This window comes from Pan troglodytes, chromosome Y, assembly GCF_028858775.2.
Source record: "Pan troglodytes isolate AG18354 chromosome Y, NHGRI_mPanTro3-v2.0_pri, whole genome shotgun sequence".
Taxonomy (NCBI): Eukaryota; Metazoa; Chordata; class Mammalia; order Primates; family Hominidae; genus Pan; species Pan troglodytes.
In genome coordinates, this window is record NC_072422.2 from 9,701,664 (window position 1) to 9,729,192 (window position 27,529).

Sequence of the window (27,529 nt, forward strand, 5' to 3'; positions counted from 1 at the left end):
CTATGCAGAAGAGCCACATCACTTGGGTGCTGCGTCCTGTGATATGTCACAAAGTGCTCTTAACACAGCACCTAGCCAAGAGAGATACATCATACTAGGTGAAGGTTCTCTGCTTTTGACACAATGCTTCATCTGGTTAGGACCCAGGGAGAGAGTCACTTCATTTAGGTGATAGGCCCAGAGATATGTCACAATGTACTGTGTGAAGCATAGCCCTGGAAAAGGGTACCATCACCTGTGTGCCTGGCCTAGAAGAATCTCACTTTCGAGGTTGGAAGAACCCTAGCGAGAGCCACATAATGTAGGTGATAGACCCAGAGATATGTGACATTGCCCTCCTCCAGGCATCCACAGGATAAGGAGGATCCTTGCCTGTGCGCCGGTCCTTGCGCTATGTCACTATCATTCTGTTGTGCAGTGCCCATTCCAGAGAGGAGACTCACATCAACTATGAGGTAAACACAGAAATATGTCACAATAATTTTGGTGGGCAGGGTGCAAGTAAGGATGTAACATTACCTGGGAGCTAGGTCCAGTGATATGTCACAATATTTACTGAGAGATAGGACAAGGCAGGAAAGTCATGTCACCTCGAGGTTGGCCTAGGTATATTTCATAACCCCACCTATGAGTTGGAACAAGTCCGGAGCCTCAAATTACACAAGTGCTTAGCAAAAATTTATATCATACTCACACTGTCAGAAAATTCCAAAGATGAGATTTACCATTTTACCACACATGCCCTGTTTCATGTGTGACAGTTACCTTTATCCATGTGAGATAATGAGTTCTTACTTTCAGCTGGGTGTGCAAACAAGACTCATGATTTCATCTGTGTGCTGAGCCCTGCTTTGACTTTGTGTGTATGACCCAAAGACTTTGTAAAATATGTATGAGTGTTGTAATATTTTGTGACCTTTGTACAAGAAGGAGATCCAGGACATCATGCATGTCCCTAAACTGAGTTATAAGATGCAAAATATCCTCTATTGGCTGAGTCCACACATGAGAGTCATTATCATGGCTGTGAGCCATGCATAGGTATATGTTACAATTCACTCTGTGGTTAAGAAGGAGGCCTGACAGCCATATCACATAAATGCTGGGTCAGAAATATTCCAATATTCTTTTTGTAGTCAGGGCTCTCTCAGAAATATCACATAACTTATGTGCTATGTCCAGCTCTGTGGCTCAATATCCCTTGTGGACAGTGTCTAGGCAGGAGAGGAGAGTAATATCACCTAAATGATGGGCCCAAAATTTTGTCACAATTCTTCCTGTTGACAGGTCCCAGGCAAGAGTGTCATATCATTTGGATGCAGGGATTATAAATACTACAATCCACCAAAAGAAGCAGGGTACAGGCAGGAGAGAAGAGTCACGTAACCTAGATGAAGGGCACAGAAATATGTTACAAGAGCCCCTGAGGATATTTCAATATACATCAGCCAGATCACCAAGGTGCTTGACCAATGTATCTGTCAAAATCTCATTTGCTATACCTAGGCAGAATTATTAAATCACTCAGGAGTTGAGCAAAGATATATGTCACAATCAGACTTGTGGAAAGGCTTAAGTCTAAGAGTCACCATCCTGCACAAGTCATAGGCTCTAGTCATATGAGTTGTTACTAGGCTTTTGTTCTGGTCTCTGGTACATGGCAGAATATCACCTGTGGCCAGAGAGAACACAAGAAAGTCCCATCACCTATGTGGGTCTGGGCCACTGAGACATCACTATTCACCTTGTGGGTAGGAACCTGGTGGAAGAGTCACAGCGCCTGGATTTCAGTGACATATCAAAACCCTCTCTCTGGGCAGGGCTTTGGCAAGAGAGGAGACTCACTTCACAAAGGCAGTTGGCCTAGATGTTTGCCACAATGTCTATTCTGTGCAGTAACCAAACTGTAGAGTGGCCTCACATAGGTGTTTGTCCCAGGAAATATGTCACAATCTGCCTGTGGTCTGGGCCAAGGCGAAAGTGAAGAAACATCACCTAGGTACTGAGCCAAGTGATATGTTCAATGCTTCCTGTTGGCAGAACCCAAAAGAAGAATCACATCACTTGAATGCAGTACCCAGTTCTTTGTCACAATGCCCTGTAAGTGCATGGCCGAGGAAGTAGAAGAGAGTCACATCACTTACAGGATGGACCTAGATATATAACAAAATTCCTTTTGTAGAAAGGTTTCAGGCAGATAACTCACATCATCTGGGTGATCGTCCCAGTGACATATGTAAAATTTCCCTTTGAAGGCAGAGTCACGATGGATGTTATCTATTGCTTAGCTGCTTGTTCCACATATGGCACAATTACTTCTGTGATCTGGGCCTAGAAAAGGAGTCAAATTATTCATTTGCTGGACAAAGTGACCTGTCCCAATGTGACACTCTCATATATGTTCAGAAATAAGTTTCACATCCCACACAAGTCCTGGTTTTGTGTATGTGAGTCAATTCTTTCTGTAAGTTGGATCAAAATGGAGGAGTCAAAATCTCAACAATGGGCAAGATTCATGTATAAGCACCGCAATCCCCCTTGAACATTGTGGTCCAGGAGGGGAGTCACGGCACCACAGGTGTGCTGAATCCTGGTTCAAATGTTAACAAACCACCTGTGGATCAGGTCCATGTAGGTGAGTAATTATTTCAAACATCGACTGCTTTTTATGTGTGAGATTTAGTCCCTCATTCCTAGACCCTGTTAATATGCGAGAATGACAATCATTTCAGTGAAGTGTGCATACAAGAGTCATATTCTTACCTGGTTGCTGGTCTCTGTTATGACACTCTTTGCACCATTAATGCTTTATATGATATACCTGAGTATTATAATCCTTCGTGACTTTTATACAAGTGAAAAACACAGGGCTTTACCCATGGCCATGAGACTGGCTATGAGAGTCAAAATATTCCTACAGGCTGGGTCCAGGTATGAGAGTTATTTTTGTCCATGCGTGCTTAACCCAGGTATGTGTCAAAATTTCACCTGTAAGCAGGGACAAGGAAAGGGAGTCAACTCACCTCGACACTGAACCAGTGATACAGCATAATCTCATTTGTATGCTGGGCCTAGTCAGAAGAGTCACTTCACCCGGGTACAGTTTCACATAATATGTCAGCAAGCCCACTATGGACAGGGAAGAAAAAAGAGAGGACAGTCAGTCCACGTATGTGCTGGACTCTGCAATATGTAACAACCCTCTCTCTTGGTAGAGTCTAGAATATGAAGGAGAGTCACATCATGTAGGTTTTTCAATCAGCGGTATGTCACAATTTGTTTGCTGAGCAAGCTTCAGGCAGGAGGTGAGAGTCACATTACCTAGCTGTTAAGCCAAACAATATTTCACAATGTCTTCTGGATGCAGGACACTGTCAGAAGACACAAATCCTCCAGCTTATAGACCCATAGATACGTGATAATATCCCCTTTTGGCAGGGTCCAGACAGAAGAGTCACACTATGATTCTAACACAGTGATATGTTATAATCCACCCAAGGAAAGGAATTTAAGCCAAATAGTCTCAACACCTAAGCACTATGCCTATTAATAGGCCAAATCCCCTTGTCTTTGAGAGTGACACTATAAACTCTGAGCTGGGTGTGTATATGAGAGTAACAATTTCACTAGTATCCTGGGCCGTTGCATGACTCTCAACAATTTTCAAAAGCTTTATACATCACGCATGAGAGTTTCAAACCACTCTAAGGCCTACATATTCACATGGATTCATGACCTTACATATTCCCCTAAACCCAGGTATAATAGTCAGCATCTCCTCTATAGGCTGGGTTAGAAATGAGACTCATTTTTATGCCTGTGAGCTGGATCTAGAAATAAGTCACAATCCCACCTGTGGCCAGATCCACATACGAAAGTCACAATTCCAACTTTGCACTGCATTCATTTGTAAAACGCAGGTTCTTAACAATGGCCTTTGGACATGTAGAACGATGACAACACTTGCTTTTACCTGGGTGTGTAATCAAGAATCTCAAACTGAACTCTTCACTGGTCCCTATCACCAAACTCTCTATACCAACAAAGAAGTTCATACATTATGAGTTAGTGTTGTAAAGCTCTGTGAGCTTGGTACAAATATGCAACCCAGACTTTATGTATTGCCCAAAGCCTAGCAATGAAAGGCAAAATATCTCCTATTGGCTGAATCTCAGTATAAATTTGACCATCATGCCTGTGAACTGAAGTCATAGTCCCATTTGTGAGCAAAAAATGTAGGCCCGAGGGTAACATCACTTAGGTGTTGTGCCAAGCAACATGCCACAGTGCCCTCTCTAGGTAACATATAGGAATTAGAGTCATGTTAACTGAGTTCTGGACTCAGCAATATGAAACAATCCATTATGTGGAAACAGACAAAAACAAAAGTGAAAAAAAAAAAACAGCAAAAAGATAAGAGCCAAAACACCTACATAATGGGCCCAGGATCTGTGAAAATACCTTCTCTGGCTCCAGCAAAGTCATGAGTTTTATATTTTCAGGATGCTGGGCCCAGCAGTATGTTATAATATTCTCTACATACAGGACCCACATAAAGGCGTAACATTATCTGGGTGCTGGGCCCTGCAATAGGCCAAAATTTCTGTTAGTGGGCATGATTTGAGATTAAAAAAAAAGGTGAATCAAATAACCTGATTGCTAGGTTGAGCAATATATCACAATCTCTCCATTGTAAAGACCCAGCAGAAAAAGAGAGTCACTTCCCTTAGTTCATGGGCTCAGAGATATAGTCCAGTGTCCCCAGTAAACAGGGCCCAGGCAGAAAGGGAGACTCATATCACCTAAATGTTTCCCTAGTTATATGCCAAAAAACTTACCCACGGGCAGAAACCAGGCAGAAGAGCCACATCACCTGGGTACAACTGCAAGTAATATGTCACCATCCCCAGCATAGATAGGTTTCTTATAAAAATAGATAATGACACCACGTGGGTGCTCTGCTCACCAATATGTAACAATTCCCTCTCTTGACAGAGTCCAGGAAAAAAAGGGGACTTCTGTCACCTAGGCTCTGCACTCAATGGTATATGACAATTTTTTCAGTGAGGAGGATCCAGGCAGTAAAGATGGGTCAAATTTCCTAGATTCTAAATCCAGCAATATGTCAGTGTCTCCTCTGGGCAAGGTACTGGCAGGAGAGACATATTACATAGCCAATAGGCCTGGAGATATGGGAAAATATCCTCTGTTTGCAGGGCCCTGGAACAAGAGTCACATTATTTTGATTCTGACCCAGTAATATGTAACAATGCCCTAATGGAATGAAATTTAAACTAAAAGTTCTCAACACCAGCTACTAGGGCAAGATATATGACAAAATCTCCTCATCTTTAAGGGTGACACCATTAAATGTTAGCTATCTGTGTATAAGAGAGTCACAATCTCATGTGTGTGCTTGCCATTGTATGACACTCTCTATAATATCTGAGAATGTTATGCAATATGCATGAGAGTTGCAATCCTCTCTGAGGCCTTCAGGCATTTACAGAATTATGATTATGCATATTGCCCTAAACCCAGGTATGACAGTCAGCATCTCTCCTATAGACTGGTGTTAGGGATGAGATCATTATTATGACTGAGAGTTGGCTCCAAAAATGAGTCACCATCCCACCTGCGGCCATATTCATTTATGAAAGTCACAATTCCATCTTTGTGGTGTATTCGCTTAGACTCAGGATCTCAACAATGGGCTTTGTAGATGTAGGATGGTAAAAATTTACTCTCATCTGAGTGTGCAGTCAAGAATCATAATCTTAACTGTTTGCTGGGCACTGTTAAGAAACTGTTTGTATCACCCAGGAAATTTTTATTACATGAGTTAGTGTTGTAAACTACTGTGAGCTTTGTAGAAATGTGCAATGAGTAACCTGACTCTTTGACCTAAACCTGGTGGTGAGAGGAAAAATCTCTCCTATTGGCTGAATCCCAACATAAGCTTGATCATCATACCTTTGGACTGAAGCAAGGTATTTCTCACATTCCCATTTTTTAGCAACCTATTCAGAATATTAACATCACTTAGGTTCTTTGTCAAGCAATATGTCATGATGCCCTCTGTAAGCAGCGCCTAGGAAAGAGGGCCACATTAACTGCAGGCTGGAGTCAGCAATGTAATACAACCACACGTGGAAGAAATTCAGCAAAGTGGTAAGAGTGAAAACACCTAGAAAATGGGCCAAAGATATGTCGAAATACCTTCTGCGGTCCTGGCACAAGCAGGAGAGTCACATCATTAGGGTTCTAGGCCAAGAAATATGCCACAATTTCCTCTTTATGCACAACCTAGGCAGAAGAGCAGCTTCATCTGGGTACTGGGCCCTGAAATACGGCAAAAGATCTGTTCCTGGGCATTGTTCAGTTACAAGATGAGAGTCACATTACCTAAATGCTGAGCTCATCAATATCTCATAATCTTACCATTGTAAAGCCCTAGACAAAAAATAGAATCACATCACTTAGGTCACGGGCTTAGAAATATGGCCCAATATCACCAGTAGGCTGGGTTCAGACAGAAGAAGAGTCATGTTACCTAGATGCTTCTTTAGCTATATGTCACAATTTAATATGTGGGTGAAAACCAGGTTGAAGAGCCACATCATGTGGTCCTGTGTACTGAGATATTCACGAGTCCCTCTTAGCAAAGGACCCAGGCAAGAGAGTTAAGTCACCTAGGTGCAGATTCCATGCTTATGTCTCAATACTTCATGTGGGCAGGACCAAGCAGGAAGTCACATCACCTTGGTGATAGGCCCAGATATACATGACAAAGCATTTTTGAAAGCATGGCTCTGGCAAAAGAGTTCCATCACCATTGTGCCTGGCCTAGCAGTATGTCACTATTCAATTGGGCAAGTTTCAAGCAGAAGAGCCATATCACCTACATGATAGGTCCTGTGATATGTCAAGTGCCCTTTTTTGGGCATAGCCCTGGGAAAAGAGCATTATTACCTGTGTGCCTGGCCTAGAAACAGGTCACTATTTTGCCCAGTGTTCAAGGCCCTTTCGAGAGAGGAGAGTGACATCTTCTAACTCATGGACACTGCAATATGTCACAATGATGTCTGCGAGCATGGCGCAAGCAAGAATGTAACGTCACCTGTGTGCTGGATCCAATGATGTTATAATTCTGAGTGGAGGGCCCAGGCAAAAGAGTCACGTCACTTCAAGGTTGGCTTAGGTAGATATCAAAATCCCATAGGTAGGCTGGAACCAATCTGAAGGGTGAACTCACACAGGCACTTGGCAAAGATTTATATCAGTCATGATGGAATAAAATTCTAGGGATTAGATTTACAATATCAGGTGTGTTCTATTTTTATGTGGGACAATTGCCTTCATCATCTGTAATGGTGAAAGCCATTACTGTCAGCTGAATGTGCATATGAGAATCCCAATTTTCTCCATGTGCTAGGCCCTGTTATGACTCTCTCTATACGACACAAGGATGTTATAAAATATGTGTGAATGTTGTAATCTTCTGTGACCTTTTTACCAGAAGGAGATCCTGGATATCACTTATCTCCCTAAGCCTAGTTATAAGAGTCAAAATGTTTCCTATTGGCTGGGTTCACATATGAGAGTCCTTATCATGTATTTTAGATGTGTCTACAGATATGGCGCCATCTCATCTGTGGTAATTAAACAGGCAGAAAACGACATCACCTAAATCCTAAGCCAGAAATACCCCAACTTTATTTTGTAGAGAGGGCCCTAACAGAAATATGACAAAACTTAGGTGCTAGACTCAGCTCTGTGGCATAATGCCCTTTGTGGAGTGTGTCCAGGCAGTAGAGGAGAGTCATATCACCTAAATGAAGGGCCCAGAGAGATATCACAAAGCCCCCCCTTTAAAAAGCCCAGACAAGAGACTCATGTCACTTGGGTGCAGTGCTTAGAAATGCTACTCTTCACGGGAAGCAGGATTCATGCAGAAGAGGAGAGTCATGTAACCTAGACAATGGCTCCAGAGATATGTTATGATCACTTCTGAGAACCTGTTAGGACACAAGAGTAAAATCACAAAGGTTCTTGGCAAAGGTATAGGTCCAAATGTCATCTGCGGGCTATAACAAGGCAGGATTATTAAATCACTCAGGAGCTGGGCAAAGGTGTATGTCACAATAGTACCTGTGAAAATCTGGGGCAGGGATGAGAGTAATGATCCTGTCCTGCACGTGTCCTGGCTCTGGGGACAAGCGTCATCATTAGGCTTTTTATCTGGTCTCGGGTAAATGGAACAATATCACCTGTGGGCAGAGAGAAAAAGGAAAGTTCCATCACCTTAGTGGATGCTGGTCCAGTGAAATGTCTCAATTGTCCTTGTGGCTAGGACTCTGAAAGAAGAGTCACATCATCCGGATGCTGGTTTCAGTGACATATAAGATCCCCCGTGTGAGCAGAACTTAGGCAGGAGAGAAGACAAACTTCACTTAGGCAATTGGCCTGAATATACATCACAATGGCCCCTAGGTGTAGGATCAAGGCAGGGGAGTAACCTCGCTTTGGTGCTAGGTTCAGCAACATGTCACAGTCTCTCTGGCGGTCAGGGCACAGGCAAGAGAAAAGAAATATCACCTAGTCGCTGAGCCAAGTAATACGTTACAAAGCTTCCTATTGGCAGAAACTTCATTCTCCAAAAAAGTCACATCACCTGGGTGCAGTACCTAGTTACGTGTCACAATCCACCAGAAGTGCAGGGCCAAGACAGTAGAAGGAAGTCATGTCACTTAAGTAATCAACTTATATAAAAACCACAGTGCTCTCTGTAGGCAGGCTTCAGGCCAAGATTTCACATCAGCCAAGTGCTGATCTCAGTGATATGTAAAAGTGCCCTATGTTTCATTACCAAAAAAGATGTTACTTATTGCTTAGGTGCTTGGTGCATGTAAGTCACAATTTCAACTGTGCTCTGGGCCTAGAAAGGAGAGTCAAAACACTCAGATTCTGTGCAAAGTTATACTTCTCAGTTACACACTCAAAAATGTTCAGAAATAAGTTTCACAGTCCCACACAAGTCCTGGATTTGGGTATGAGAGTCAACACCTCCTATAAGTTGGGTTGAAGTACAGGTGTCACAATCTCAAAAACAGGAAAGATCCACATAGAAGAGTCTCAATCCCACTTGAAGATTGTGTTCCAGTAGCAACGTCAAAGTACCACAGTTTGACTAAATCATAGTTCAAACATCACCAAATCACCTATGGATCAGATTCATGTATGAGAGTAACAATTTCAAGCTTCAACTGCTTATGTGTGTGAGATTTACTACCTCATTTGTAGGCTCTGTACATGTGTGAAGATGAAAATCATGTCAGTTGTCTATGCATCCAAGAGTCACAATGGAACCTGGTTGCAGATAACTGTTATGAAACTCTTCGTAACATTCAGGCTTTATATGATACGCCTGAGAAGTATAATTTCCTGTAAATTATTACAGGTGGGAGATCTAGGACTTTACCCATGGCCTTAAGACTGCCTGTGAAAGTCAAATATCTCCCACTGGCTAGGTCTAGGTATGAGAGTTATTATTGTGCTGAATCCAGTTATTATATGAGCTGAATCCAGGTATACATCACAATTTCACCTTTGGACAGAGACAAGAGAGAAGAGTTACATTATCTGGGTGCTGAGCAAGGGATACGTTATAATTTCCTTTTTAGTCAGGACCCAGTCAGAACAGTCATATCACCTGGATACAGTCTCAGATAATATTATCATGACCACTAAACCCTGGATTGAAAAATAGAGGATTGTCATGCCCCTAGGTGATGGGCTCAGCAATATTTTATTATTTCCTCATTAGCAGAGTCCAAGACAAAGCTCACTGGCAGAGTCCAAGACAAAGAAGAGAGTCACATCACCTAGGTTTTGCACTCAGTGGTATGTCACAATTTCTTCAGTGGCCAGAATCCAGGCAGGAGTGGAGAGTCACATTACCTAGATACTATAGTGATATGTCCCAGTGTCCACTGTGGCAGGGCACTGGCATGAGAGACACCACATCACCTAGCTGATAGGCCCAGAGATACGTGATAATATCCCCTGTTGCCTGGGTCCAAGAAGAAGTTTCACATTATTAGGATTCTGACCCAGTGATAATTCACAATGCACCTATGGGCAAAATTTAAGCCCTAATTCTCAACACTTGGTTACCAGGCCTAGTGATAACACACACTCTCCTCATCTTTTAGGGTGACACCTTTAACTTTCAGCTAAGCTTGAATATTAGAGTCACAATCTCACATGTATGCTGGGCCAATGTATGACACTCTTTACATCCGAGGGCTTTATAAAACCTGCATGAGAGTTGTAAACCTCTCAGCGACCTGCATGCTCATATGGGTTCACAATTTTACATATTGCCCTCAATTCAGGTTTGATAGTCAGCATCTCTTTTATATGTAGGGTTAAAGGAGAAGACCCATTATTATCCCACCTCCAGACAGATCCACATATAAATTCACAATTGCAACTTTGTGCCGTATTCCACAGTGGGCATTGTATATGTAGGTTGGTGACAACTTTTAATTTTACCAGGGTGTATAATCAGTACTCCAAATCTGAACTTTCTACTGGGCCCTGTTATGAAAGTTTTTACCACCAATGAGTTTATACAATATAAGTTAGTGTTGTAATCTTTGGACTTTGTACAAATATGCAACTCTCTGTGTACAAATATTACTCTCTGTGGTTATGAAGCAGGCAGAACAATCACATCACCTAAATTCTTGGCCAGAAATATTCCAATATTCTCTTTGTAGGCAGGATCCTGTAGAAATGCCACATAAATTGTGTGCTAGATCCAGCTTGGTGGCACAGTGTCCCTTATTGGCAGTGTCCAAGCAGAAGAGGAGAGCTGCTATATCAGGTAAATGATGGAACCCAGAATATGTCACTATGCCTCCTCTTGACAGGGCCCAGGCAAGAGAGTCATATCATTTGGATACAGTGTTTAGAAATAATACAGTTACCAAAGAAAATCATGTACAGGTGGGAGAGAACAGTCATGTAACCTATGTGATGGGCCAGAAATATGTTACAATCACGCCTGTGGATATTATTAAGATAACACAGTCAAATCATGAAGATGCTTATACCAAGGATTTGTCAAAATCTCATTTTGATGTTATACCTATGCAGAATTATTACATCACTAAGGAGCTGGGTAAAGGTATATGTCACAGTTACACTTGTATATAGCTTTAAGACTAAGAGTCACCATGCTGCACATGTCCTGGCTCCAGATATATGTGTTGTTATTAGGCTTTTATTTATGGTCTCTTGTATAAGGCACAATATCGGCAGTGGCCAGAGAGAAGAGAAGAAAATCTCATCAGCTACATGGGTGTGGATTCAGTGAGAAGTCACAGTCTACCTTGTGGACAGGACCCTGGCAGAAGAGTCAAATCACCTGGATGCTGGTGTCAGTGAAATATCAAAACCTCTTCTCTGGGCAGGATTTTTGCTAGAGAGGACACTCACTTCACTTGGGCAATTGGCCTAACTATTTGTCACAATGCTTCTTATGTGCATTACCAAGGCTGGAGAGTGACCTCACAAAGGTGCTGGACCCAGAAATATGTCACAATCTCCCTGTGGTCAGGGCTAGGAAAATGCGAGGAAACATCACCTACATTCTGAGCTAAGTGATATGTTACCATGTTCCAGTTGGCAGAACCCAAAAAGGACAATGATCTCCTGGACACAGTTTCTGCTTATGTGTCAAAATGCACTGTAAGGGCAGGGCCAAGGCAGTAGAAGGGAGTCACATCAATTCATGGTGGATGTAGATATAAAACACAATTCTTCTTGTAGGCAAGTTTTAGGCAGATAATTCACATCACCTGGGTGATGGTCCCAGTGATATATGAAAGTGCCCTTTGCAGACAAGGCCAAAGAAGGTATTACATATTTCTTAGGTGCTTGTCCAACATATGGCACTATTTCATCTGAGTTCTGGGCCTAGAAAAGAGAGTCAGATTATTCATGTGCTGGACATGGTTACCTGTCCAAATCACACTCTCAGATATGTTTGGAAATAAGTTTCACATGCCACACAACACCTAGTTTCCTGTACCTGAGCCAACTCTTTCTATGAGGTAGATCTTAGTAGAGGAGTCATAATCTCAACAATGGTCAAGATTCATGTATAGGAGCCCCAATCCCCCTTGAAGACTGTGTTCCAGTAGGGAAGACACAACACCACAGGTGTGCTGAATCATGGTTCAAACTTTACCAAACCACCTGTGAATCAGATCTACGTGTAAGAGTAATTATTTAAACATTTGACTGTTTTTTATGTGTGAGATTAGTATCTCATTCCTACGCCCTGTTCACGTGTGAGAATGACAATCATGTCAGCTGGGTGTGCATTTAAAAGTCCCATTCTCACTTCATTTCTGGCCTCTCTTATGACACTCATTGTACAATTAAGGCTGTATATGATATACCTGAGTGTTATAATCCTTCGTGAACTTCATACAATTGAAAAACTCAGGACATAACCCATTGTCGTGAGACTGGCTATGAGAGTCAATTATCTCTACTGGCTGGGTCCAGGTATGAGAGTTATTATTCTGCATGTGTGCTTAACCCAGATATATGTCAAAACTTGGCCTGTGAGCAGGGACAAGAAAGGAAAGTGACATTACCTGGGTGTTGAGCCAATTATACAGTGTAGTATTATTTGAAGGCTGGGCATAGTCAGAAGTGTCAGCTTTATGCTGGTCCAGTGATACAATATAATCTTGGTGATGTGACAGCCTCAAAGATTATGTCACCAAGCACACTATTGCCAGGAAAAAAAGAAAAAGAGGAGTGTCACTCTACTCTACCTAAGTGCTGGGCTTTGCAAACTGTAATAATCTGCTGGCTTGGAAGAGTCTAGAATATGAAGGAAAGCCACATCACATAGATTTTGCAATCAGTGGTATGTCACAACTTCTTTGGTGAGCTGGACCCAGGCAGGAGAGTAGAATCATGTGACCTAGATGTTAAGTTAATATTTTCCAATGTCTTCTGGGGGCAGGGAACATGCAGGAGAGAAAAATTCCCCTACTTATAGGTCCAGAGATATGTGATAATATACCCTGTTGGCAGGGTCCAGACAGAAGAGTCACATTATAATGATATGAACCCAGTGATACGTCACAGTGCACCTGTGGGAAAGAATTTATGCCAAAATGTCTCAACAGGTGGGTACATGGCCTAGTAATATACCAAATTTTGTTGCCTTTGAGGCTGACACCATTAACTGTGAACTGGCTGTCTATATGAACATAACAATTTCATGTGTTTCCTGGGCTGTTGATTGACACTCTGTGACATTTGAAGGCTTTATACAGCACGTGTGAGAGTTGCAAACCAATCTGAGGCCTACATGTTTGTATGGATTCATGATCTTACATATTACCCTAAACTCAGGTATAATAGTCAACATCTCTTCTGCAGTTTGGGTTCAGGGATGAGACACTTTATTATGCCTGTAAGCTGGATCCAGAAATGAGTCACCATCCCACCTGTGGCCAGATCCACATATGAAGGTCACAATTCTGATTTTGTACTGTATTCACTTGTTAGACTCAAGACCTTAACAGTGAGGTTTGGACATATGGAATAGTGACAATGTTTGCTTTTACTTGGTTGTGTAATCGAGAGTCCCAGTCTGAATTTTTGCTATTCCCTGTCATGAAACTCTCTGTACTCCACATATTTATACCTTATGAGTTAGTGTTGTAAAGGTCTTTGAGTTTGGTACAAATGTGCAACCCACAACCTCACCTATTTCCCTTGTTCTAGTGATAAAAGGCAAAATATCTTCTTTGGCTGATTCCCAGTGTAGTTTAGACCATCATGCCTGTGAACTGAAGTAAGGTATATGTCATAATCCTATTTGTGGGCCAAAACTAGGCAGGGGTGTAACATCACTGTGCTGTGCCAAGCATCATGCCACAATGCCATCTCTAGGCAGCGTATAGGAATTAAGTCATATTAACTGGGTACTGGACACAGCAATATGACACAATCCCATATGTAGAAAAAGAACAGGCAAAAAATCAGAGCCAAGACATCTACAGAATAAGCTCAGTATATGTCAAAATGCCTTCTGTAGCTGCAGGAAAGCATGATAGTCACATTTTTAGCGTGCTATTATTATATATTAGTATATGCCATAATTCTCCGTGTATGCAAAATCCAGGCAAAAGAGTAACATTATATGTGTGCTGAGCCCTGCAATAGGTCAAAATTTCTGTTTGTTTGCATGGTTCAAGAGAAATAGCTGTCAATAAATCTGAGTGCTGGGCTCAGCAATATGTCACAATGCCCTCACTGCAAAGACCAGACTGAAGAAGAGAGTCACTTCACTTAGGTCTTTGGCTCAGAGATAGATCACACTGTCCCAGTAGGGCAGAGCATGGGCTGAAAACGAGAGTCATATACCTAGGTGCTTTCCTAGTTGTATGTCACAATCTAACATGTGAGCAGAAATCAGGCTGAAGAGCCACATCACCTGGGTAGAGCCTCACGTAATATGTCACCATGCCCAATGTAGACAGATTTGATGAAAAATAAAAGTAAAAAAAGAATCACAACACCTGGGTGCTGGGCTCAGCAATATGTAGTAATTCCCTGTCTTGGCAGAGTCCAGGACAAATAGGAGAGTCATGTCACCTAGGTTTTGCACTCAGTTGTATGTCACAATTTATTTGGTGGACAGGTTCCAGGCAGGAGTATTACCTAGATGCTGTATCTAGTGATATATCACAATGTCCCCTGTGGGCAATGCACTGGCAGGAGACACATATCACCTGGCCAATAGGCTTGGAGGTGTGTGAAAATATCCCCTGTTTTCAAGGCCATTATCATTATTCTGACTCAGTGATATGTGACAATGCCCTTTTGGAAATGAATTTAAACAAAAATGTCTCAACACTGGGGTATGACGCCAAGTGATATGACACAATCTCTTCACCTTTAAGGGTGACACAATTAATGGTTAGCTAGTTGTTTATATGACAGTCACAATCTCATGTGTGTGCTGACCCTTGTATGATATTCTCTGCAATATCTGAGAACACTATACAACATGCCTGAGAGTTGAAAACCTCTCTGAGGCCCACATGCTTATATGAACTCATGATCTTACATATTGCCCTAAACCAAGGTATGACTCTCAACATCTCTTCTCTAGGCTGGCTTCAGAGACGAGACCGTTTTTAAGCCTGTGACCTGGGACCAGATATGAGTCACCATCCCACCCGTGACAAGATTAGCTTTTGAAAATCACAACTCCAACTTGGTCCTGTATTCACTTGTTAGACTCAGGACCTTAACAATGAGATTTGTAAATGTGAGAAGATAACAACTTTTACTTTCATTTGAATGTGTAGTGGAGATTCACAATCTCAATTTTTTGTTGGGATCTGTCATAAATATCTCTGTACCACCCAGGAAGGTTTTATGATATGAATCAGTGTTGTAAATTTCTCTGAGCTCTGTATAAATATGCAATGAAGGGACTAACTCATTGATGTAAACCTAGCAATGCAAGGCAAAATATCTCCTGTTGGCTGAATCCTGATATAAGCTTGATCATCATGTTTTTGAACTGAATCAAGGTATCTGTCATAACCCCATTTGTGGGCAAAATCTAGGCAGAAGGTTAATATCACTTAGGTGCTGTTCCAAGCAATATGTCACAATACTCTACCTAGGCAGGGCCTAGGAAAGAGTGTCACATTAACTGGGGGCTGGAACCAGCAATATGCTACAACAACACGTGGAAGAATACCAGCAAAGTTATGAGAGCCAAAACACGTACAGAAAGGGAACAAGATATATCAAAATACCTTCTGTGGCTCTGGCACAAGCAGGAGAGTCATATCATTAGGGGACTGGGCCAAGCAATATGCCCTAATTCCCTCTTTACGCATGACCTAGGCAGAAGAGTAACATCATCCAGGTGTTGGGCCCTGAAATACAGCAAAAGTCTTGTTTGTGGGGGTTGTTCAGCAACCAGACAAGAGTTACGTTACCTAAATGCTGGGCTCATTAACATTTCACAGTCTTCTTATTGTCAAAGCGCAGACAGAATAAGAGAGTCACATCATATAGGTTATGTGCTCAGAGATATGGCCAAATGTCACCAGTAAGCAGGGATCAGGCAGAAAAAGAGAATCATATCACCTAGGTGCTTCTTTAGGTATATGTCACACTTTAATATGTGGGAAAAAACAAGGCTGAATACCATATCACATGGTCCTGGGTCCTGAGATATGCACAAGCCCCCCTTAGAAAAGGACCCCGTCAAGAGAGTTACATCACCTAACTGCAGGTTCCACACATATGTCACAATGCTCCATGTGGGCAGGGTCAAGCAGGAAGTCACATCACCTAGGTGATAGGCATAGAGATATGTCACAAAGCTTTTCTTTTCTTTCTTCCTTTTTTCTTTTTTTTTGAGATGGAGCCTCGCTCTGTTGCCCAGACTGGAGTGCAGTGGCACGATCTCGGCTCACTGCAAGCTCCGACTCCTGGGTTCACGCCATTCTCCCACCTCAGCCTCCCAAGTAGCTGGGACTTCAGGCACCTGCCATGGCACCTGGCTTATTTTTTGTATTGTTAGTAGAGATGGGGTTTCACCGTGTTAGCCAGGATGGTCTCGATCTCCTCACCTCGTGATCCACCCGCCTCGGCCTCCCAAAGTGCTGGGATTACAGGTGTGAGCCACCATGCCCAGTCATAAAGCTTTTCTTAAAGCCTGTCCCTGGCTGAACAGTACCATCACCTTTGTGTCTGGCCTAGCAATGTGTCACTCTTCAGATGGGCAGATCCCAAGCAGAAGAGTCATATTACCTGCATGATAGGCCCTTTGATATGTCAAAATGCCTTCTGTTGGGCATGGCCCTTGCAAAAAAAAAAAAAAAAAAAAGTATCATCACCTGTGTGCCTGGCCTATGAATATGTGACTATCCTATCCTATGTGCACTGCCCATTCCAGAGAGGAGAGTTACATCTTTTAAGTGACGGACACAGTAATATGTCACAACGATGTCTGTGTCATGGTGCAGTCAAGAATATAACATTACCTGGTTACTGCATCCAGTGATGTCAAAATTCTTACTGAGAGCAGGGCCCAGGGAGAAGAGTCAAACCACTTCAAGGTTGGCCCTGGGAGATCTCAAAATTTTATATGTAGGCTTCAACCAGTCTTAAGAATGAAATCACAATGGTGCTTGACAAAGATTTGTATCACAGTCATGATGGAATAAAATTCTAGAAATTAGATTTACAATACCGCACATGCCCTATTTTCATGTAGAAGAGTTGCCTTCATCCGTCTATGATGGTGAAAGTTCTTGCTGTCAGCTGGGTTTGCATATGAGACTGACAATTTTCTCGGTGTGCTAGGCCCTGTTATGGCATTCTTTATACAACACAAGGGTGTAACAAAACATGTGTGAGTGTTGTAGTCTTCTGTGACATTTTTACCAGGAAGAGATCATTGACATCACTTATGTTCCTAAACCTAGTTATAAAAGTCAAAATTTCTCCTATTGGCTGGGTTCACATATGACAGTCACTATCATGGCTGTTAGTTGTGCCTAGGTATATGCTACCATGCTCTCTGTGGTTATTAAATGGGCAGAAAAACCACATCACCTAAACCATGAGCCAAAAATGTTCCAATATTTTATTTGCAGGAAGGGCCATAACAGAAAAGCCACAAAATTTGGTCATAGGCCCAGGTCGTTGGCATAATGTCCTTGCTGGAGAGTGTCCACACAGGAGAGGAGAGTCATATAACCTAAATGATGGGCCCAGAGAAATGTCACAATGCCTCCTATTGAAAGGGCCCAGGAAAGAGGGTCATGTCATTTAAATGCAGTGCTTAGAAATGCTACACTCTTCACTGGAAGCAGGGCTCATGCAGGAGAGAAAAGTCAAATACCCTAGATGATGGGTCCAGAGATTTGTTACGATCCCTTCTGAGGACACTGTTAAGACAGGGAAGTCAAATCACCAAGGTTTTTGGCCAATGTATATATCAAACTGTTATCTCTGGGCTATAAATAGGCAGGATTATTAAATCACTCAGGAGCTTGGCAAAGGTGTATGTCACAACACCACCTGTGGAAAGGTTCAGGGATGAGAGTCACCATCCTGCAAATGTTCTGGCTCTAGGTACAGGAGTTGTTATTATAATTTTTATCTTCTCTCAAGTATATGGCACAATATCACCTGTGGGCAGGGAGAAGAAAGGAAAGTCACATCATCAGAGTCGGTGCTGATCCAGTGAAATGTCACAATCCTTCTTGTGGGCAGGACTCTGGAAGAAGATTCACATCACCTGGATGCTGATTTCAGTGATATATCTAAATTCCTTCTGTGGATAAGGCAGGCGTAGGAAGGAGAGGAGAAAAACTGCTCCTAGGCAATTTGCCTGGATATATGTCACAACTGTCCCTATGGGCAGGAAAATGCAGGAGAATGACCCCACCTTTGTGCTGAGTTCAGCAATATGTTACAATCTCTCTGGTGGTCAGGGCTCAGGCAAGAGAGAAAAAAAATCACCTAGGTGCTCAGCGAAGTGATATGTTACAAATCTTTCTATTGGCAGAACTCCACCCAAAAATGAGTCACATCACCTGGGTGCAGTATCCTGTTATGTGTCACTAGGCAACATAAGTGCAGGACCAAGGCAGTAGAAAGAAATGACATCACTTACATGATAGAGCCAGATAAAAGCCATAATGCTCTTTGTAGCTGTGTTTCAGGCCAAGATTTTACATCGGCTGGGCGCTGGTCCCAGAGATATGTAAAAGTGCCCTCTGTCGCATTCCCAAAAAGGTGTTATACGTTGCTTAGGTGCTTGGCGAATGTATGTCGCAATTTCAACTGTCCTCTGGGCCTAGATAAGAGATGCAAAACACTCATAGGCTGGGCAAAGCCATGTTTCTCAATCACACACTCAAAAATGGTCAGAAGTAAGTTTCACAGTCCCATACTAGTCCTGCCTTCAGGTATGAGAGTTAACATCTCCTATCAGTTTGGTCGAAGTACAGGAGTCACAGTCTCAACAATGGGCAAGATCCATGTATAAGAGCCCCAACTCTGGCCAGGCACTGTGGTTCATGCCTGTAATCCCAGCACTTTGGGAGGCCGAGGTGGGTGGATCACCTGAGGTCAGGAGTGGCCAACATGGTGAAACCCCGCCTCTACTAAACAGAAAAAATTAGCCGGGCATGGTGGCAGGTGCCTGTAGTCCCAGGTACTCAGGAGGCTGAGGCAGAAGTATCACTTGAACCCAGGAAGTGGAGGATGCCGTGAGCTGAGATGGCACCACTGCACACCAGTCTGGGCAATAAGAGAAAAACTCTGTCTCAAAACAACAACAACAACAATAACAAAAACCCCACTCACACTTGAAGATTGTGTTCCAGTAGGAGAGTCAAAGCACCACAGGTCTGCTGAGTCATGCTTCAAATGTCACCAAACCACCTGTGGATCAGATTCATGTATGAGAGTAAGAAAAATTTCTACTGCTTATGTGTGTGAGATTTAATATCTGATTTGTAGGCTTTGTTCATGTGTGAGAATGACAATTGTGTCAGCTGGGTGGGTGTCCAAGACTCCCAATAGCACCTGGTCACTGGTGCCTGTTATGACATCCTTCGTACCACTCAGACTTTATGTGATATGACAGAGTAGCGTACTTTTCTATGAATTCTTACATACGTGAGATTGAGGAATTTAACCATGGTAGTAAGACTGTCTAAGGGAATCAAAATAAATCCCCTGGCTGGGTCCAGGCATGAGAGTTATTATTGTGCATATGAGCTGAATCCAGGTCTATGTCACAGTTTCGCCTTTGGACAGAGGCAAGAGAAGAGTCACATCACCTGGGTCCTGAATCAGGGAAACAGTATAATCTCCTTTTAGGCAGGACCCAGTCATAAGAGTCATATCAGGTGGGTACAGTCTCAAATAATATGTCAATATGCCCACCGTATACAGGATTGAATAAATAGTGGACAGTCACATCCCCTAGGTGCTGGGCTCAATAGCATGTTATATTTCCCTCTTTTGGCAGAGTCCATAACAAAGAGGAGAGTCATATCACCTAGGTTTTGCACTCAGTGTTCTGCAACAGCTTCTTCAATGGGAAGGATCCAGTCAGGAGGGTAGAGTCATATTACATAGATGCTATATCTAGCAATATGTCAAAATGTTACCTGTGGACAAGACATTGGCAGGAGAGACATATTCCTTAGCTGAAAGACACAGAGATGTTTGATAACATCCACTGTTTGCAGGGCTCAGGAGAAGAATTACATTATGATGATTCTGTCCCAGTGATATGTAACAATGCATTCATGAAAAGGAATTTGATGCAAAAAGTATCAAAACCTGGGCACTAGGCCTAGTGATACGACACAATATCTTCATCTTTGAGGGTAACACCTGTAAATTTTGGCTGACCATGTATATTAGTGTCACAATCTCATGTGTATGCTGGGCCAATATATTACACTCTCTAAAATACCCGTGGGGTTTATGAAACCTGCGTGAGAATTGCAAACCTCTCTGAGGCCTACATGCTTATAGGGACTCACAGTCATACATATTATCCTAAACCTAGGTTTGGTAGTCAACATCTCTCCTGCAGACAGGGTTAAGGGGGAAGACCTATGATTAAGCCTGTGAGCTGGGTCCAGAAATGAATCACCGTTTTCCCTGTGGCCAGATCCACATATAAAAGTCACAATTCACACTTTGTGCTGTATTCCCTTGCTAGACTCAAGATCTCAACAGTGGGCACTGTAAATGTGGAATGGTGACAACTTTTATTTTCAACTGGTTGTGTAAGCTAGAGTCATAATCTGAACTTTGTGCTGGGCCCTGTTATGCAACTCTCTACCAACAAAGAGTTTATACAATGCAAGTTATTGTTGAAAGATTCTATGAGCTTGGTACAAATATGCAACCCAGGATTTAACCTATTGCAGTAAGCCTAATGATGAAAGGCAAAATATCTTTTATTGGGTGAATCCCAATATAAAGTTCATCATAATGCCTGTGAAGTGGACCTAAGTATATGTCATACATGAGAGCCAAAGCACCTACCTAAAGGGCACAAGAGACATCAAAATATTTGACTCCAGCACAGGCAGGGAGTCAAATTTTAAAAATACTGGGTTCAACAATGTGCAATATGCCATAATTTTCTTTTTATGCAGAACCCAGGTAGAAGAGTAATATCACCTGGGTGCTGGACCCTGCAATAGGTCAAAATTCCTTTCTGTGGGCATCATTCGGGAAAAAGAGGAGAGTCACATATCCTGAGTGCTCTGCCCAACAATGAGTCAATATCCTTATTTTGAAGGCCCAGGCAGAAAAAAAGAGTCACATCACTTCAGTCTTGGTCTCAGACATGTGTCCCCATAGCCCCTCTAGGCATGGCACAGGCAGATTAGGAGAGTCATATCACCTAGGTGCTTCCCTAGGAATATGTCACAGCGTAACATAAGGATGCACACCAGGCAGAAGAACCACATAATTTGGGTGCTGCGTCCTGAGATATGTCCTGAGATATGTCATGAGGCTCTCTTAGGACGTCAGCTAGGCAAGAGGCTTACATCACCTCAGAGTAGGTTCTCTGCTTATGCCACAATGCTTCATAGGGGTAGGGCCCAAGGAGCAAGTCGCTTCACCTAGGTAATAGGCCTAGAGATATGTGACAATGTCCTCTATAATGTATGGCCCAGGCAAAAGAGTAACATCACCTGTGTGCTTGGCCTAGAAATATATCAGTCTCCAGATTGGCAGGGCCCAAGTGGGAGAGCAGCATAACCTAGATGACAGGCTCAGAGATATGTCACAATGCCCTTTTTGGGCATGGCTCTGGCAAAAGGCACCTATGCCTTTGTGCCTGGCCTTGCAATATGTCGCTATTCTTTCTCTGTGCAGAGAACATTCCAGAGAAGAGACTTACATCATCTATCAGGTGGACACAGGCATATGTCACAATAATTGTGGTGGCCATGGTGCAGGCAACAATGTAACATCACCCGGAGGCAAGATCCAGTGATATACTACAATCCTTACTTAGAGAATGGCCCAGGCAGAAGAGTCACATCACCTTGAGATTGGCCTAGGTAGATATCAGAATCCCATATACATGCTGGAACAAGCCTGGAGAGGCAAACTACACAGGTGCATGGCAAAGATTGATATCACAATCACACTGTCCAACTATTCCAAATATGAGATTTACAATACCCCACACATCCTTTTTTGAGTGTGACAGTTGGCTTCATCCACGTGAGATGATAACAGTCCTACTGTCAGCTGGATGTGCACACAAGACTCACAATTTTACCTGCATTCCAAGACCTGCTTTGACTCCTTCTGTATAACCCAAGGACTTTGTAAAGTAAGTGTGAATGTTGTAATCTTTTGTGACCTTTGTGCAAGAAGGTGATTCAGGACATCATGTATTTCCCTAAACCTAGTCATAAGAGTCAAAATATCCTCTATTGGCTGAATCCACATATAAGAGTCATTGTCATTCCTGATAGGCATGCCTAGGTATATCTTAAAATTCCCTCTCTGGTTATGAAGCAGGCAGAAGAGCAATGTCACCTAAAGGCTGGGCAAAAAACATTCCAATATTCTCTTTGTAGGCAAGGTCTTTTCAAAAATGTCTCAAAACTTGTGTGCTAGATTTATCTCTGTGGCACAATGTATTTGTGGGCAGTGACCAGGCAGTAGAGGGGAGAGATACTACCTAAAACCTGTGCCCAGAAATATGTCACAATGCCTCCTGTTGACAGGATCCGGAAAAGACCGTCATCTCATTTAGATGCAGTGTTTACAAATGCTACAATTACTAAAGGAAGCTGGGTACAGGCCAAAGAAGAGAGTCATGTAACCTAGATGATGAGTCCAGAAATATGTGACATTCCCCCTGAGGAGATTGTTAAGATAGCACAGTCAAATCACCAAGGTGGCTGGCACAGATATTTGTCAAAATCTCATTTTGGGGCTATACCTAGGCAAAATTATTAAATCACTCAGGAGCTGGGCAAAAGTATATGTCACAGTTAAACTTGTGGAAAGGTTTAAGAATAAGACTTATCATACTGCACATATTCTGGCTCCAGATATATGAGTTGATATTAGGCTTTTGTTATGACCTCAGTTATAGAGCACAATATCACCTGTGGCCTGAGAGAAGGAAAGAAAGTTACATCACTTATGTGGGTGGGGGTCCAGTGAGATGTCACAGACCCCCCTTGCAGGCAGGATCCTGGCAGAAGTGTTACATCACCTGGATGCTCACATCAGTGACATTAGAAAACTCCCTATGTGGGCAGGACTTTGGCAGAAGAGGATGCTCATTTCACCTGGGCAATTGTCCTGGATGTTTGTCACAATGGCCCTCACGTGCAGTACCCAAGCTGGAGAGTGACCTCACACTGGTGCTGGGCCCAGCAATATGTCACAATCTCCCTTTGGTCAGGGCCCAGGCAAAAGCAAAGAAACATTACCTAGCTGGTAAAACAAGTAATATGTCACATAAATCCTGTTGACAGAACCGTAATAGAAGAACCACTTCACCTGCGTGCAGTACCCAGTTATGTGTCACAATGCACTGTAAATGCAGGGACAAAGGAATAGAAGGGAGTCACATCAATTACATAATGGACCTACATATAAGACACAATTCTCTTGGTAGGCAGTTTGCAGGCAGATAATTCGCATCACCTGGGTAATGGTCCCAGTGATATGTAATAGTGCCCTTCATAGAAAGAGCCAAGGGATGTGTTACATATTGCTCAGATGCTTGTTCCACATATGGCACAATTTCTTCTGTGATCTGGGTGTATAAAAGAGATCCAAATTATTCATGTGCTGTGCAAAGTTACCTGTCCCAATCACACTCTCAAAAAGGTTCGAAAATAAGTTTCACGTCTCACCAAAGTCCTGGTTTCCTGTATGTGAGTAAACACTTTCTATGTGCCGGGTCAAAGCAGAGGAGTCACAATCTCAACAATCAGCCAGATTCATATATGACAGCCCATTCTCACTTGCAGATTGTGTTTCAGTTGGTGAGTCACATCACCACAGTGTGCTGAATCATAGTTCATATGTTACCAAACCACCTGTGAATCAGATTCCTTTATGAGAGTAATTATTTCAGCTTTTGACTGCTTCTTTATGTGTGAGATTCAAGGGCTACATTAGTAGGCCCTGTGCATGTGTGAGAATGACAGTTGTGCATGTGTGAGAATGACACAGATATTTTGCTTTGCCAGTCCAGCTGAGGGTCCCAGGCCACTCAGACTCTGAGGAGAGTCCTGTGAAGAATGACAAACTTGGCACTAAGCAGCTTGCAATCCAGGCATTCCTTCAATATAGAATTAACAACAGAAGCTTTGAGTAAACACAATTGTGGATAATTAACATGGTTAAGAAAGTAGTTCTACAAATGATTAAGGTCAGGTACCATGGTCTAAAATAAATACTATTAGGGGGCAACTTTCCTGGTTGAGCTCCCCACTGAGAGAGCTATCTGGTTCAAAGACTGGTTAATGGAGGTAAAATAAACAGACTTAACTGGGGAAGCCTATATTGTCCCTCATTTTACCCTATGACCTAATATTCTCAAGTAAGAACTGGCCACCTTAAGCCTGTCCAATTATTACAAGCTATGTAACTTTTCAGCCTTCCAAAGCTTTGTGACTCTTCCTTATTACGTTCCCCGGTATTTCCTTTTAATATTTCTGCCACAAACCTGAGTGAATCACAACATACTGGCTCTGTCCAGGTATGAGAGTTATTATTGTGCAGGAGTGCTTAACCCAGGCATTTGTCACAATTCCACCTATGAGCAGGAAGAAGCCAGAAGAGTCACATCACTTGGATGCTTAGCCAATTACACAGTATAATCACATTTGTAGGCTGGGCATAGTCTGAAGTCACATCAGCTGGATACAGACTGAAATAGTATGTCCTTAATCCGGAGATTGACAGAAAAAGACAAGAGTCACTCAACCTAGGTGCTGCGCTCTGCAATATGTGATAATCCCCTCTCTTAACAAGGAATATGAAGGAGAGTCATATTCCCTAGGTTTTGTAATCAGCAGTATGTTACAATTTACTTGGTGAGCAGAACCCAGACAGGAGAGGTAGGTAGTATGACCTAGATGTTAAGCCAAATGATATTTTACAATGTCCTCTGGGGGCAGGGCACAGGCAGAAGAGACAAATCACCAAGATTATAGGTCCAGAGATATGTGATACTCCTCTTTTGGCAGGGTCCAAGCAGAAGAGTCACATTTTTATGAATTCTAACCCAGCGATATGTCACAATGAACCCATGGGAAGAAATTTAAGCCAAAATGTCTCAACACCTTGGTACTCTGCCTAGCAATATGCCAAATCTCTTTGTCTTTGAGGGTGACACCATTAACTGTGAGCTGGCTGTGTATCTGACAGTCACAATCTCACATGTTTCCTGGGCCACTGTATGACCCTCTACAACATTTGAAGGCTTTAAACAGCATGCATGAGCATTGCAAACCACTCTGAGGCCTACATGCTTCTATGGACTCACAATATTAGATATTTTCCTAAACCAAGGTATGACAGTCCACATCTGTCTTATATGCTGGCTTCAGGAATGAGACCATTATTATGCCTGTAAGCCGGCTCCAGAAATGAGTCACCATCCCACCTGTGGCCAGATTCACTTACGAAAATTACAATTCCAACTTTGTACTGTATTCACTTGTTAGACTGAGGACCTCAACAATGAGTTTTGTAAATATAGGATGGTCACAACTTTTACTTTCACCTCAATGTGTAGTTGAGAGTCACAATCTTAATATTTTGATGAGCCCTGTTATGAAACTCCCTGTACCACACAAGAAGTATTTATGATACGAGATAATACTGTAAACTTCTGTGAGCTTTGTACAAATATCCAATGAAAGAACTTGCCTATTGACCTAAACCTAGTGATGAGAGGAAAAATATGTCCTATTGGCTCAATATAAGCTTGATCATCATGCCTTTGAACTGAAGCAAGGTATATGTCATAATCCAATTTTTGGGGGGGCAAAACCAAGGCAGAAGTTTAACATCACCTAGGTTCTGTGTGAAGTAATATATCACGACACCCTCATTAGGCAGGGGCTAGTAAAGAGGGTCACATTAACTAGGGGATGGAGCTTTGTAATATGATAAAACCACACATGAAAGAAAGCAAGCAAAGTGATGAGAGCCAAAATACCTACAGATTGGGCCAAAGATATGTTAATATACTTTCTGTGGCTCTGGCACAGGGAGGAGAGTCACATCATTACGGTGCCGGGCCAAACAGTATGCCATAATTCCCTCTTTATGCACGACCTAGCCAGAAGAGTAACATCATCTGGGTGCTGAGCCCTAAAATATGGCAAAAGGCCTGTTCATGGGCGTTGTTCGGCAACCAGTCGAGAGTCACACTACCTAAGGGGTGGGCTCAATATGTCACAATATGTCAATTGTTTAGGTATATTTCACATACCTAGGCAATTTATTAAGTGGGCAGAATCCAGGCTGAAGTGCCACATCACATGGTCCTGGGTCCTGAGACATTCGCAAGCCCTCCTTAGAAAAGGACCCAGTCAAGAGAGTTACATCACCTAGGTGCAGGTCCCACATATATGTCACAATGTTCCATGTGGGCAGGGCCAAGCAGGAAGTCACATCACCTAGGTGATAGGCATATAAATATGTCACAAAGCTTTCCTTAAAGCATGTCCCTGGCAAAAGAGTACCATCATCTTTGTGTGTGGCCTAGCGATATGTCACTATTCAAGTGTGCAGGTCCCAAGCAGAAGAGACATATTATCTCTATGATAGGCCCTGCGGTATCTCAAAATGCCCTCTTTGGGGCATGGCCCTGTCAAAATAGTATCATCACGTCTGTGCCACTCCTAGGAGTACGTCACTATCCTGCCGTGTGTGCAGGGCCCATTCTAGAGAGGAGAGTTACTTCTTTTAAGTGATGGACACAGTAATATGTCACAATAACGTGTGTGTCATGGTACAGGCAAGAATGTAACATCACCTGGGTGCTGGATCCAGTGATGTTACAATTCTTACTGAGAGCAGGGCCCAGGCAGAAGTGTAACATCATGTCAAGGTTGGCCCAGGTAAATATCAAAATCCCATATGTAGGCTTGAACCAGTCTGAAGAGTGAAATCACACCGGTAACTGGCAAAGATTTATATCACAGTGTTGAAGGAATAAAATTCTGGGGATTAGATTTAGAATACCACACATGTCCTGTTTTCATGTAGGACAGATGCCTTCATCCACCTGTGATGATGAAATTCCTTGCTGTCAGCTGGGTTTGCATACAATACTCACAATTTATTCTGTGTGCTAGGTGCTTTGTGACACTCTCTATTCAACACAAGGGTGTTAAAAAATATGTGTGAGTGTTGCAAT

General features: G+C 42.6%; 1 protein-coding gene across 1 annotated transcript; it reads right to left on the reverse strand.

Annotated features, from left to right (window-relative positions):
- Positions 1-2,210: 2,210 nt before the first annotated feature.
- On the reverse strand, positions 2,211-26,731 carry LOC107971295 (testis-specific basic protein Y 2). Its single transcript, XM_063805016.1, has 9 exons — positions 26,600-26,731; positions 19,447-19,524; positions 17,112-18,934; positions 16,348-16,416; positions 15,873-15,995; positions 8,152-8,270; positions 5,974-6,091; positions 3,024-3,129; positions 2,211-2,331 (listed from the first exon to the last, which is right to left on the reverse strand). The coding sequence occupies exons 6-9, from the start codon at positions 8,227-8,229 to the stop codon at positions 2,313-2,315; spliced, it is 321 nt and encodes a 106-aa protein (XP_063661086.1). The 5' UTR covers positions 8,230-8,270; positions 15,873-15,995; positions 16,348-16,416; positions 17,112-18,934; positions 19,447-19,524; positions 26,600-26,731; the 3' UTR covers positions 2,211-2,312.
- Positions 26,732-27,529: the final 798 nt, after the last annotated feature.

Bases quoted from the DNA above. Each gene is read 5' to 3' on its own strand.
- LOC107971295 (XM_063805016.1), bottom strand. From the start codon at position 8,229: ATGATGACGCTTGTCCCCAGAGCCAGGACACGTGCAGGACAGGATCAT. The intron at 6,092-8,151 runs GTACTATTGTGA...CCTCTTTCCTAG, and splicing joins CCTGCCCCAGATTTTCACAG to GCGCTGCTTACAGAGGGCAT. The intron at 3,130-5,973 runs GTATGATGATCA...CCCTGTCCATAG, and splicing joins TACCTTGCTTCAGTCCAAAG to TGGGCTTGCTGACATATTAT.